The sequence below is a fragment of the Anoplophora glabripennis genome, unplaced genomic scaffold (genome assembly GCF_000390285.2).
Source record: "Anoplophora glabripennis isolate ALB-LARVAE unplaced genomic scaffold, Agla_2.0 scaffold10, whole genome shotgun sequence".
In the NCBI taxonomy this organism is placed as follows: Eukaryota; Metazoa; Arthropoda; class Insecta; order Coleoptera; family Cerambycidae; genus Anoplophora; species Anoplophora glabripennis.
The window spans coordinates 1,009,683-1,021,907 of NW_019416481.1; the positions used below are offsets into that span (position 1 = coordinate 1,009,683).

The following is a 12,225-nucleotide window of genomic DNA, read 5'->3' on the forward strand; positions in this document are numbered from 1 at the left end:
CCCAAATATGGACTCTTTGAAACAAATACCCTCTGGATTATTAGAGAATTTATCACACGCGTACGAAAAACTCCTTATCTCCAGACTCCTAATGAATTACGAGTATACTATTCAATTATAGCTTAGAAGAATGAAGAGAAATAAGTTTACTTTACTATTATTTATTTACAAGATACTTAAGAAGTACAGGACATTTAAAAACCTAGAGCAAAATATCCTTCTCATTCCATTCGGTCAAATTATCTTCCCAAGATGTTATATCGCAGTATTGATTGGCGGCTCTCGACCCCACCGCCAGCAAACTACCAATGTTAGTCATCAGATCCACCACGTAAAATTTGACCGTGTTAGCTCCTGATTCATGATCGAATAAAATAACTTCATTCCAGTACAATTTACTCTTGCCTTTCGCCAAAGAGGCGGGAATACGGCATTTATCGGCCATCGCTTTGAATAGAAGCGCCCTCTCGCAGTGATCACCTAGCCTTAAAAATCCAACAGGTATTAGGTTGCTGCCCAGCGAGTGTTTTAAAATTTCCACGTGCAGTTTCACGGTGTGTATTTTCTCTATCTTCGTATAACCTTCTGTAGGCGTCCTGAAGACTGCATCGACGTATCTGGCGAGCGTTTCAATTTTTTCTTCCATCGTGTCCACTTGGGCGAGATATTTGATAGCATTAGTGACATATCTGGGCAGAAAGGGATCTGAACATAATTTTCCGTAGTCTATTTGATAGGATTTGCGCCTCAAGTAACTCGATAGACTAGAAGAGATTTGAGTCAGCGTCGACATGGCTCTCTCTGAAGAAATTTTCCTAGGCGATATACTCGAAACGGCAGAATATTCATCTTCGTATTTTAATACAAATGAAGAGTCTACTACGTATATGGTGTTGACTGACGAAAGGGGAACCGTTTCTAAATCCTCAAAAAAAGGAAAGTCTGACATCCAGTGTCCGTGTATTAAATAGAATTTGTCTTGCAATTTATCGGTAATATCCAGTTTATTCGTATAGAAAAATTTCATGGAAAGGTGTTGATTGTAAATTAACTTCAAATTTTTATCCAAAATAGGCATTTGTAGTTTTAAAATCTCAGGGAATTCTTTCAAAATTTTAATCAGACCTTTCCGAAGAAAACCTGCCATTATGTCCTCGTGTACTAGGATTCTATGAACGAAAAGTAAAATGTTTTTTAACACCTTTATATTCTTAGACGACTGCAATACATTTACAAAGATTTTTGGGCCATTCTGTATCAGAAAAATTCGTCGAAACTCCGCGCAATCCGCCATATTGAACATTAGTTCACTTGCAAATATTGCAGTGTTTGGCAGCGCCGTCTGAAGTAGAGTTAATAATTTTTCTACGAAACTCGTACCTATAATGTCTTGTTGATACAGAGGATGCATCGATAATTTGTTTAATATTTCCATTATTCCCAAGAAACAGTCTTCACACATAAGTTTGTCGTTTTTCTTAAAAAATCCGAGCATCACCTTATGAGCTCCGAGCTTGTATATCATGTTTAATGTTTTTAAATTTCTTCTGGTGAAGGCTAAAATCGTTTTCAGTGCAGCTTCGTTGAAAGGATCTTCTTTGTCCTTTCGAAGGATACGAAACAACTCCTTCAATACGGCAGGTGTGAGCATTTCCTCACAGCAGTACTTGTGTGCTATCATGTTAGTTATAGCTTCGCACATCTTGTTCAATACCCTTTTCTCTGTGCTCCTGAAGAAGCTGAGAATCGATTGTTCCACTGATAAATCGAAGAGAATTTGCCTCTTGGAGGGCGTTCTAGTTAGTTGCTCGAGTATGGAGATGCTGGGGAAGAGGTAATCTTCTTTGCAAGTTTTAACCCACTGACAAAATTTTAAAAACTCTAAGGTTTCTACGAAGTAGTCGTTGGTTTCTTCAGATTTCATGCTGTTGATTATTATGTCGAATGCCAGTTTATGGTGTTCTTGATCAATGGGACTCATGATCACTTCAAGCATCTTTTCCACTAGTTTTCCTTCCCTAAACATCTGCTGAAAGATGTATATGCGGTGGCGGGTTAGTTCGTAAATTACTTTAAAAATTAAATTAACCATTCTTTCGTCGTTGATCTTTTCCATATGTATTAGCAACAAGGAAAGGTCAAGGCCGTACAACTGTGGTAGAACATGTAAAGCTACAGGGACTTCCAGCAACATCAAGAATAATTCTAGATTCCAGGATAGAACCTCTGGATCTTCGGTCGACAGACTGGTATCCAATACGTGGTACAATAAATCTATTTTAAATATGAGCGACAGTATTCTCTTTGATCGTACAAGCTTGGATACTACCGAAAGGCACAACTGATGAACGACATAGTCTGTATGTGATAAAAACATTTCAGATATTTGCAATATTTTGTCGTCGTATAACCCCTGCTCTATTTCCACCAAAGTATCGTCGATTGTGAGTAGAACTCCCAGCAGCCTCAACGCCAGTCGCAGGACGCAAATGTTTCTATTTAAAAGATTCAAAAGCTTTTCCAGTACGCCGTTCTTTTGGAGATAACTTAAATTTTCAACTTGGACGTCGGCAAATTTTGATAAATACCTTAAAGCATCTAAAACCACTTCATCTTCTGGACTACTCAATATCGCTATGGAAGTATCCAATTTTTTAGTGACGTAACACATTGATTTTGGGCAGGGCGCTCGCTTACTTCTCGATTTGGACATTTTGAAATTCCTCCCCGATTTCCATGAAATTCGCGTTTTTTATTTTAACTACTTAAAACGAATCATACCTCGTTGACATTGAAAGTCAAACTGACAACGTGAGGGATCTGTCAAGTGAAAAATTGTTTTTTATTATTTAGAAGGTTTGTGTATGTGTAATTTGCTAAATAGACGGTTAAACATAACTCATTTAGAAGGAAAAAAAAAGAAAATTGTTACCTGGACTTTTATAAGTGGAAATGGTAAAGGGGCTTATAATAAACGAAAAAAAAATAAATGCGTGAGCAGGGGTGGTGGAGGGTTGATTTGGGGGGTTGAAAAGTTATGTTAAATTGAATCATTGGGAGTTCTAGCGAAAGTTGACGTCAAACAAAAAAGTATCCAATAGAAAAGTTGTAGATCATGCAAAAACCTACAACTTTTGTAGAGGTCATTTTTAACATAACCTCAAAATATCCGAGAAAAATGTAAAACACTTGTTTTTTTTCTGATTTTTCGTTTTTTATTTCTCATTTCCGCAAAAATAATTTAATTTTGACGAAACTTGGTGAAAGTATACCTTTCTCTATCTTAAATAACCTCAAATTTTTTAGATAAAAAAATCAAGAGTTTCTGAGATATTAATTTTTTTCGGCCTGAAACACTTTTTTTTCAAAGAAAAATTCTACTTAAGAAAATCATCGTACGGAGTTCTGCCGGTAATCATTTTTTTTCGTTTTGACATATACTTTTTGGTGAAATAAAAAAATATGTAATCACACTTCAAAAACATGCTCAACATTACAAAAAAGTAAAAAATGACTTGCAGCAATGAATTTTTCAGTAATTGTTGATAATTTGTTTAAATTTTAAAAAAATCAAAAACTGATTACTTACGCCATTCAATTGTACGGAAAAAATACAAAAAAAACTGTCTCATTGTTTGACCCAAAACTATTTTTGTAAAGTATTGCTATAAACAAAGTCGAATAGTGAATGAATAAAATAAATAATATTTTTTTTCCGTACGATCGATTAGTGTACTTATTTTTTTAAAAGTTTGATGAATTCATAGATATACAGTGTGCCTAAGATAAGGATGGGATAGCATTAGGATCTAGGAAACGGTAAGAGATACGGGGTGGCTCAAATTAGAAAAAAGTTGTGTTTTTTTTTATACCTAACAACATGCCGTTTAGAAAGTTTTAAAATTCCAGGTAGTTCCGGAGATATCCGGAAAAACACGAAATTTTGCAAAATTGTTTAATTTTTTCTGGCTTTATTTGAAAACGAATTTTAAAATAAATTACATATTTACAATGCCACTTTTTTCGCTCTATACAATGGCGTCAACATTTTTGTAATCCGACGTTTCTTCTTCGAGGGGCCATCATCGGGTTAATTTTTTTTAATACGTCGCTGCTATTTTTATGACAAAATCTAGTCATTTTTAATTATGAATTAGAGGATATTACTATTGTAATCGCTTAAAAAGTTTTTAGCTTGTTTTCGCTATAATTTAAAATTTTTCCTGAGTACGGCTCTGAACGCTTTCAAAATATCTATTGGATGAAGCCATAACAGCATAAAAGTCAATACCGCACAAAATATCCAACTATTTTTTTACTACTATTAGCAATAATAATTAGAAATAATAAAATATTTCAAAAATTCGTATTATTTTTTTATTAGGTACAACTTTTTAAATTATGGATTAAAAAAAATTGGATATTTTGTGCTGCTTTTATTGTGCTACTTTTATTCTCTCCTCTCTATCTCTTTCTCTCTCTCTTTCTCATCCAATAGATACAGGTATTTTGAAAGCGTTCAGAGCCGTACATAGAAAAAAATTTTAATGATAGCTAAAAACCTTTTTACAATAGTAATATCATCAAATACAGAATAAAAAATGACAAGATTTTGTCTTAAAAATAGCAGCGATATATTTAAAAAAATTAATCTGATGATGACCCCTCGAAGGCAAAACGTCGGATTGCAAAAATGTTGACGCCATTGGATAGGGCGAAAAAAGTGGCAATGTAAATATGCAATTTATTTAAAATTCGTTTTCAAATAAAGCCAGGAAAAAAATAAAACGGTTTTTGCAAAATTTCGGGTTTTCGGATTTCGCGACAACAGTAGGCTTTGCAGTAAATACTTTGTATTGCTGAAATCTCAAATCATCCGGAGATAATTTATCAATTCGTGCGTTTGTAATTCGACTTAGATGTTTATAGCAATACTGTACAAAAATAAAGTTTTGGGTCAAACAATGAGGCATTGTTTTTTTTCCATAGAATTGAATGGTGTAATCAGTTTTTGAATGTCTTTTAATTTAAACAAATTATCAACCATAACTGAAAAATTCATTGTTGCAAGACATTTTTTAATTTTTTTGCATTTTTGAGCATGTTTTTGAACTGTTATTACAGATTTTTTTATTTCACCAAAAAGTATAGGTCAAAACGAAAAAAAATGATTATCGGCAGAACTCAGTACGATGATTTTTTTTTAAGTAGAATTTTTCTTTAAAAAAAAGTTTTTTAGGCCGAAAAAAATGAATATCCCAGAAATTTCTTGATTTTTTTATTTAAAAAAAAATTGAGGTTATTTAAGACAGAGAAAGGTATACTTTCACCAAGTTTCGTCAAAATTAAATTATTTTTGCGGAAATGAGTAATAAAAAACGGAAAATCAGAAAAAGCCTGTTTTTCGCATTTTTCTCGAAAATTTTGAGGTTATGTTAAAAAGTGACTTCTAAAAATGTTGTAGATTTTTGCGTGATCTACAACTTTTGTATTGGATACTTTTTTGTTTGACGACAACTTTCGCCAGAAATCCCAATGATACAATTTTCCACAACTTTTCAACCCCCCAATCAACCCTCCGCCGCCCTTGCTCACGCATTTATTTTTTTTAGGTTTATTGTAAGCCCTTTTACCATTTCCACTTATAAAAGTCCAGGTAAAAATTTTTTTTCCCCAAGTGTAATTTGGTTGGACTAAAATCAGTATTTTTATTTACTTGTGGTCATGGTGAGGTTTAACTATCTATTATTAGTTACGAATAACTCTGAGAAGTATTTTACGGTTTTATTAGTTGCTGTACAAATACTAACTACAAATAATATCTGGACAAATAACTAGTAGTTAAATCCTTGTAGCAGGTCTGATAAACTAGCCATTCCAAGCTGGTTTATTGCAATACTGATTAGCTGCTCTAGATCCCACGACTAGCAAGTCGCCAATGTTATTTATCAAGTCCACCACGTATAGCTTGAGTTTACCGTTGTTGGGTGGAGAATCGAATAAAAGAACTTCGTTCCAGTAAAAGGATTCAGTACCTTTGACTAGAGAGGCCGGGATGCAGCATTTATCGGCAATAGTTTTGAAAATGAGAGCTCTTTCACATAGGCCGCCCAACCTTAAATAACCGATGGGTATCATGTTGCTGCCTAACTTATGTTTGAGGATTTCCACGTGAAGTTTTAGATGATGTACCTTCTCCAATTTGATGTATCCCTCTACAGGCTCGCACAGCATAGCCTCGATGTACTTGGCTAGGATCTTCACTTTGTCGCGTGTAGTGGAGGCTTGTATGAGGTATTTGGAGACGTGGCAGATATACGTTGGCAGGAAGGGGTCTGGGGATAGTTGTCCGTAGTTTAAGTGGAAAGGACCGCGTCGGAAGTAACTGGAAAGGCTGGAAGAAACTCTCGATAGCGTCGATACGGTTCGTTCTGAAGAAATCTTTCCGGGCGATATACTTCCAGACCCCGAATATTCATACTCGTACTTTAAATCGTAGGAACAGTCCACAACGTATATTACATAGGCTGTAGAAATTGAAGACACCTCCAAGTCTTTGAAAAGCGGAAAGGGAGCCTGCCACTGTCCGTTGATCAAATAGAACATGTTCTGTATTTTGTCGGTAATGTCTAATCTGTGGGTTTCGAAGAATTTCAAAGGGAGGTGACGTTTGTAGATTAGAAGTAAAATTTTGGTTGCAAGCGGCATTTTTTCTTTTAAATGTGCCGGAAGGCCTTTCAAAACTTCGATCAGTTTACTTCGAAGGAAAGCTTCTACCACGTCATCGTGTACTAGACTGCTGTGGATGAATAACAAAACGGTTTTCATTAACTTGATGTCCTTGGGGTTGCGTACCTTCTCCATGAAAATACCTGGGCCATCTAGTAAGAGAAAAACACACCTCATTTCTGGAGTATGCACAAAATTGATCAGTATTTCACATGCGGAAATGGCAGCGCTCGCGGATGCTGTACGGAAAAGGTTCAATAGTTTCTCGAAAAAACTTGAAGTAACCAAGTCTTCTTGGAATTGAGGACATAACGACATTTTGTATAATATATCGAGTATCCCCAAGAAGCTTTCTTCTGATATGTAACCGATGCCTTTCTGGAAATATCGAAGCAGCACTTTATGACCTGCTGTTTTATGAATCATATCCAAGGTGTTTAAATTTAATCTGTTGAAATCTAAAACTGTTTTCAGTGCCACTTCGTTCCCAGTATCCTCCTCATCTCTCTTGGCGAGAATGTCGAAGAGTTTCTTTAATAGGGCAGGTTTGAGCATTTCCTCGCAGCAGTACGTATGTGTCGCCATGTTTGATATAGCTTCGCAAGTCTTGTTAAGGACTCTTTCGTCCTTATACTTCAAAAAACTTATAATCGATTCTTCCACGGAAAAGTCGAAAATAAGTTGCCTTCTGGAAGGAATTCTGGTTAATTTTTCAAGTACGAGGATGCAGGGCAAAACATATTTGTCCGGACAAGTCTTGACCCACTGGCAGAATTTTAAAAACTCCATGGTCTCTACGAAATAGTCCGAAGTTTCTTTAGATTTCATACTGTTAAATATTATATCGAACGCTATATCGTGATATTCTTGTTTGTTCCCGTCCGTGACAATGTCTAGCATGATTTCGATTAGTTTGACTCTCCTAAATAACCGTTGAATCATATCCAAGCAGTAGAACGTTAGTTTCTGAATTACTTGGAAAGATAAGTGAGCAATTTTCTTTTTTTCGTTATTTAAAAGCCCGACTAAAACAGAAACGTTAAAGTCGAATGACTCTGGTAGCACTACAGCAGCTAAAGCACCAACAAGTCTTAAAAGTAGTTCTAAAGTATGTTCGAGTAAATCCATATCTACGGTTTTTTCGATGATATGCAGTATGGGCGCAAATAAGTCTAGATTGAATATAAGGGTAACGATCCTGCTGGAAGCTGCTAGTTTCGCCAACATCGACACGCAACATTCTTTGACATAAGAGTCGTGATGCGAGATAAATACTTTCGATAGTTCTATAATTTTTTCGTCATACGTATTCTGGTTTAATTCCAACATTACTTCTTCAATTCCTAATAGCATTCCTAGGAATTTTAAAGTTACTCTTAAAATGTTCGCGTTTCTGTGAAGGAGATTCAGTAACTTTTGCAACAAGCCGTGTTCCTGGATATAAATCAAATTGTTCTCGTGAATGTCGGCGTATAGCGACAAATATACCAAAGCATCTAGGACTACAGAGTCTTCGGAGCTATCCAATAAGGCTATAGAAGTTTCAACTTGCTTGGTGAGGTATGTTACTCCATTCATGATGACCTTTGGCGCTTTGGACTTGGCTGATTTTGATGAGGATTGGTTCTTCATTTTCTATTCGATTTATTTAAATAAAATAAAATCTTTTCTTGTTGACAAGTATAACGACGGTAAATTGTCAAAAAAGGATGACGTTAGATATGCCAATGGCAATGGTTTTTTAAAACAAATCAAGAAGGATCATATTTTATTTATAACGAGCGTTCAAATAAAAACGTGGTCGAAGTTGGCTCTGACACATTGGACGTAGGGAGTAGCTTATAGCGACCAACTTAACCTCATTTCTCAACGAGCTGTATAGCAGCTGTCAGTTTCAATAACGTTAATGACTATATAACTTTATTTTAAAGAATAATCGTGATAACAATAACAAACAATTAAAGGAGCTGCGGAAAGTGTCCCCCTCCTTGTTATAACAATAAATTAAAGCAGCTGCTGAAAGTGTCCCCCTCCTTGTTCCAAGCACTTTTCACACCTGTTCCTCAAAGAATTAAAGACATTTTCTAAGATGCTCGGGGTATTGTTAATTTCACGAATCTTGTCTATAAGTCGAGCCTGCAGATGGTTTAAATCAGGAATAGGCAGTTCAAAAATAGTGTTTTTAAGGTAAGGCCACAAAAAGAAATCACACGGCGTAATATCACATGACCTCGGTGGAAATTCATGTTCAGCATTGAGACTTATTAGTCGATTTTGGAAAACTTCCCTCAACATATTCATCGTCTCGCCTGCCGTATGTGCCCTTGCGCCATCTTGTTGAAAGTAAAAGTTTGTAATTTCGTTTTCTTCCAGCTGGTTAACAAAAGGAGCGATAATTTCTTCTCTATACCTTTGCGCAGTAAGAGTACCATTAAAAAAAATAGGTCCATAAATCCTCCTTCGATTGAGAGCACACCAAACTCCAATTTTTTGAGCGTGTAGAGGGCCCTCGACAAAAAAGTTATCTGGTTTTTCAGAAGACCACATTCTCATATTCTGTGAGTTTACGTAACCACTTAAATGAAACCAGGCTTCATCAGAAAAAAAGGTGATATTATGAAGTTCACCGTAGTTGTTTAAAAACCATTCACAAAATACAGCCCGTCGCGGAAAATCAACTTCATGAAGTTCTTGCTGACAAGTTAAACGATAGGAGAACAAACGCAAATCTTTTTTTAACACTGTGTGGCAGGTACCGACTGATACTCCCACCATTTGTGATAAAACACGTACAGAAGTTCTTGGCGCATTTTCCATTATTTGTTGGACATTTTCTTTTAATTCTTCAGTCCGCTTTTTAGGTCGGCCGCTTCCTTCTTTTCTTGTTACACTGCCCGTTTCACGAAAAACATTAACACAACGCTGAACTGCACTTTGAAAAATTTTGTACTCAACAACGCCGGGAAATTGATTTTGAAATTCTATGAAACATTCCTCAATAGAATACTTCCATATTCCATCAATCTTGCGTCCATTTCTAAAGTAGGACTCTATGATAAACACTTTTTGTTCTTGAGAAAACACCATTTTAAACGCTTTTTAAAACGAAACTATTCAAATTGATAGCGGCGATATAGCGCTTTGACATATGACGTTTAAGTTCATTTGCTATACGCTACGCCTTACGTTCAAATTTTCAGAACCAACTTGACCACGTTTTTATTTGAACGCTCGTTATTTAAAAAAAATGGTTAATTAAAATGTATTAAAGTTAACTTGGCAACATGAAGATATTTCTGCAATGCAGACACTGTTAGTTTCAGTCTAGTTCCTTAGATGCGTCAATAAAGTGGCGTAATTTGCCGTTTTGGCAGTCGTTACTCCGCGGACGAAGCCGAAACTGCAGCTTCGCTACGTTTTCAGGCAGATATGAAAATATTTACATAAGTCAGTCGGCGGTGTCTTACGACCGTCATATGGAATAATATCGCGGAAATTAAATCCACATCGTGAAATGATATTGTTTTCTTTTTATTGTGAGTGACAGACGGTGTTGTATTACGTTTCAAATGTTATTTGTAGTGGATAACATAAAAAATTGTATAAATGGAAAAACTTCATAATTTAAAAAAATAATACCATACAAGGTAGTTTCCATTTGGATTCAACTTACAAAAAAAAATCGACCTCTTCGATTTTTTGAGACTTTAGAATGTCAATGTAGAGGGTTAATATTGGAAATCACTAAATTAAAGAAATTTTTATTTTAATGGACCACCCTATGTATTAGTTAAATTTTTCTCTTTTCAAAAATATACAGGGTAGGAAAGTACCGATGGTCTATCTGAAGTTACGTGAGAGCGATAAAGTAAGCCATAGAAATCCATGCGATTATGAAGGATGGCTATAATGAAGGCCTCTCATAGTCACCGCCCGTTTCGCCCTTCCACAAATAAGATCCACTTCTTATTTGTGGAAGGGCGAAATGGGCGTTGACTATTAGACGCCTTCATTATAGCCATCTTTCTCTATCACATGGATTTCTATGGCTTACTTTATCGCTCTTACGTAACTTCTGATAGACCATCGGTACTTTCCTACACTGTATAATATGTTACTGTTTGATTCATGACTTTTCGACATATTTCAGAAAAAGGATTTTTTGGAAAAACAGGAGGGAAATTTATGTCTGACGGATCGCAGTGGACATGGACGAGGCACGAGGAACAATCAAATGACTTTGACATTTTAACAAAGAAATAACGTTTAGTGAGAACGAAAAATGGTCACGGATGCTCAATGTGACCGCCATTATTATTGATGCACTTCGTATATTCCTAATTAATTTTCAGAACGGCATTTGGTATGAAATGGGAATTAGATTGACTTAAATTTTCTATACATTGATCAAATTTATGTCTCAGTTCATCTAAGTTTACACTAGTTTTCTTATAAACCCCGTTTTTTAAGTAACTCTACAGAAAACTGTCCAAGGGTGTAAGGTCTGGGCTATTTGAAGGCCATTGAATATTTCCTCCATTACCAATTCACAAATCAAACCTATTATTTAAATAATTTCGTACTGTTACGGTTCTATGCGGAGGCGCTCCGTCTTGGTGCCAAATTGAATTGGTATAGTCGATCAGGGGCAGGTCTTCCAATTTGTTTTCTATTTGATTTTCAAGAAAATTCCCCAGTCGAGGCACCTGCATTAAATAGTGGGCCAATGATTTTATTTCTCAGTTAGTCTTTCATAATTTGCCAAGCAGTAAACATCGTCGAGTTGTGCCTAAAATGAACAAAAGAAAATCAAATTAAGTAAACAAATTGTGAATTTGCGATTATGAAACCAGCATTACTTTGCAACGAAATGTGAGTTTTATACACTTAAAATTGGCAAATTAAAAATACATTTGAAACGAATTAGTAACAAATTTCAATTAAATAAAAATTAAATTAACTTTTCACAATTCAAAGAAGTCGACTATAAATCAAAATTATCATATTATAATAGCAAATATAAAGGGGAAGTTTATAGTTTTTAAATATAACATGGTATAAGTCAATAGACTTGTTAAATTGTTGAAATATTTAAAAAAACTGTACCTAATATGTAAATTCTTTATCAAAAGCTAAATTGGATTTTTCGTTTTCTTACAGTTTCAGTAGGTATATAAAAAAAAATACATAATTAAAGGAAACCACCTATGATGAGGAGTTAGCTCTGAATATAATTGACTTTAAAAGACAAGTCTTGTTGGCGCCCATGTAAGTAATATTCAATAAAAAAACACAATTGAATAAAACAACAACACATAATAAAAACATAACAATATTTTGTTATACAAAAAGGACAAAATAATAGCATATTATCACGACACGAACATTTATTGGGAACTTAATTTTCTTGTGTAGAACCTATTAGTTCAAATACATCAAGTGGTTTGTTAGCTGATATATTCATTTATTATAATGTTGTAAATGAAGTTACAAAAA

The 12,225-nt window shown here is 34.9% G+C and overlaps 2 protein-coding genes across 2 annotated transcripts; both read right to left on the reverse strand.

The window, feature by feature from the left end:
• Window positions 1-202: 202 nt before the first annotated feature.
• LOC108903485 (armadillo repeat-containing protein 3-like) lies at window positions 203-2,713 on the reverse strand. Its single transcript, XM_018705697.1, has one exon. The coding sequence runs from the start codon at window positions 2,711-2,713 to the stop codon at window positions 203-205; it is 2,511 nt and encodes an 836-aa protein (XP_018561213.1).
• Window positions 2,714-5,868: 3,155 nt separating this feature from the next.
• LOC108903495 lies at window positions 5,869-8,361 on the reverse strand. Its single transcript, XM_018705710.1, has one exon. The coding sequence runs from the start codon at window positions 8,359-8,361 to the stop codon at window positions 5,869-5,871; it is 2,493 nt and encodes an 830-aa protein (XP_018561226.1).
• Between the last annotated feature and the right edge of the window lie 3,864 nt (window positions 8,362-12,225).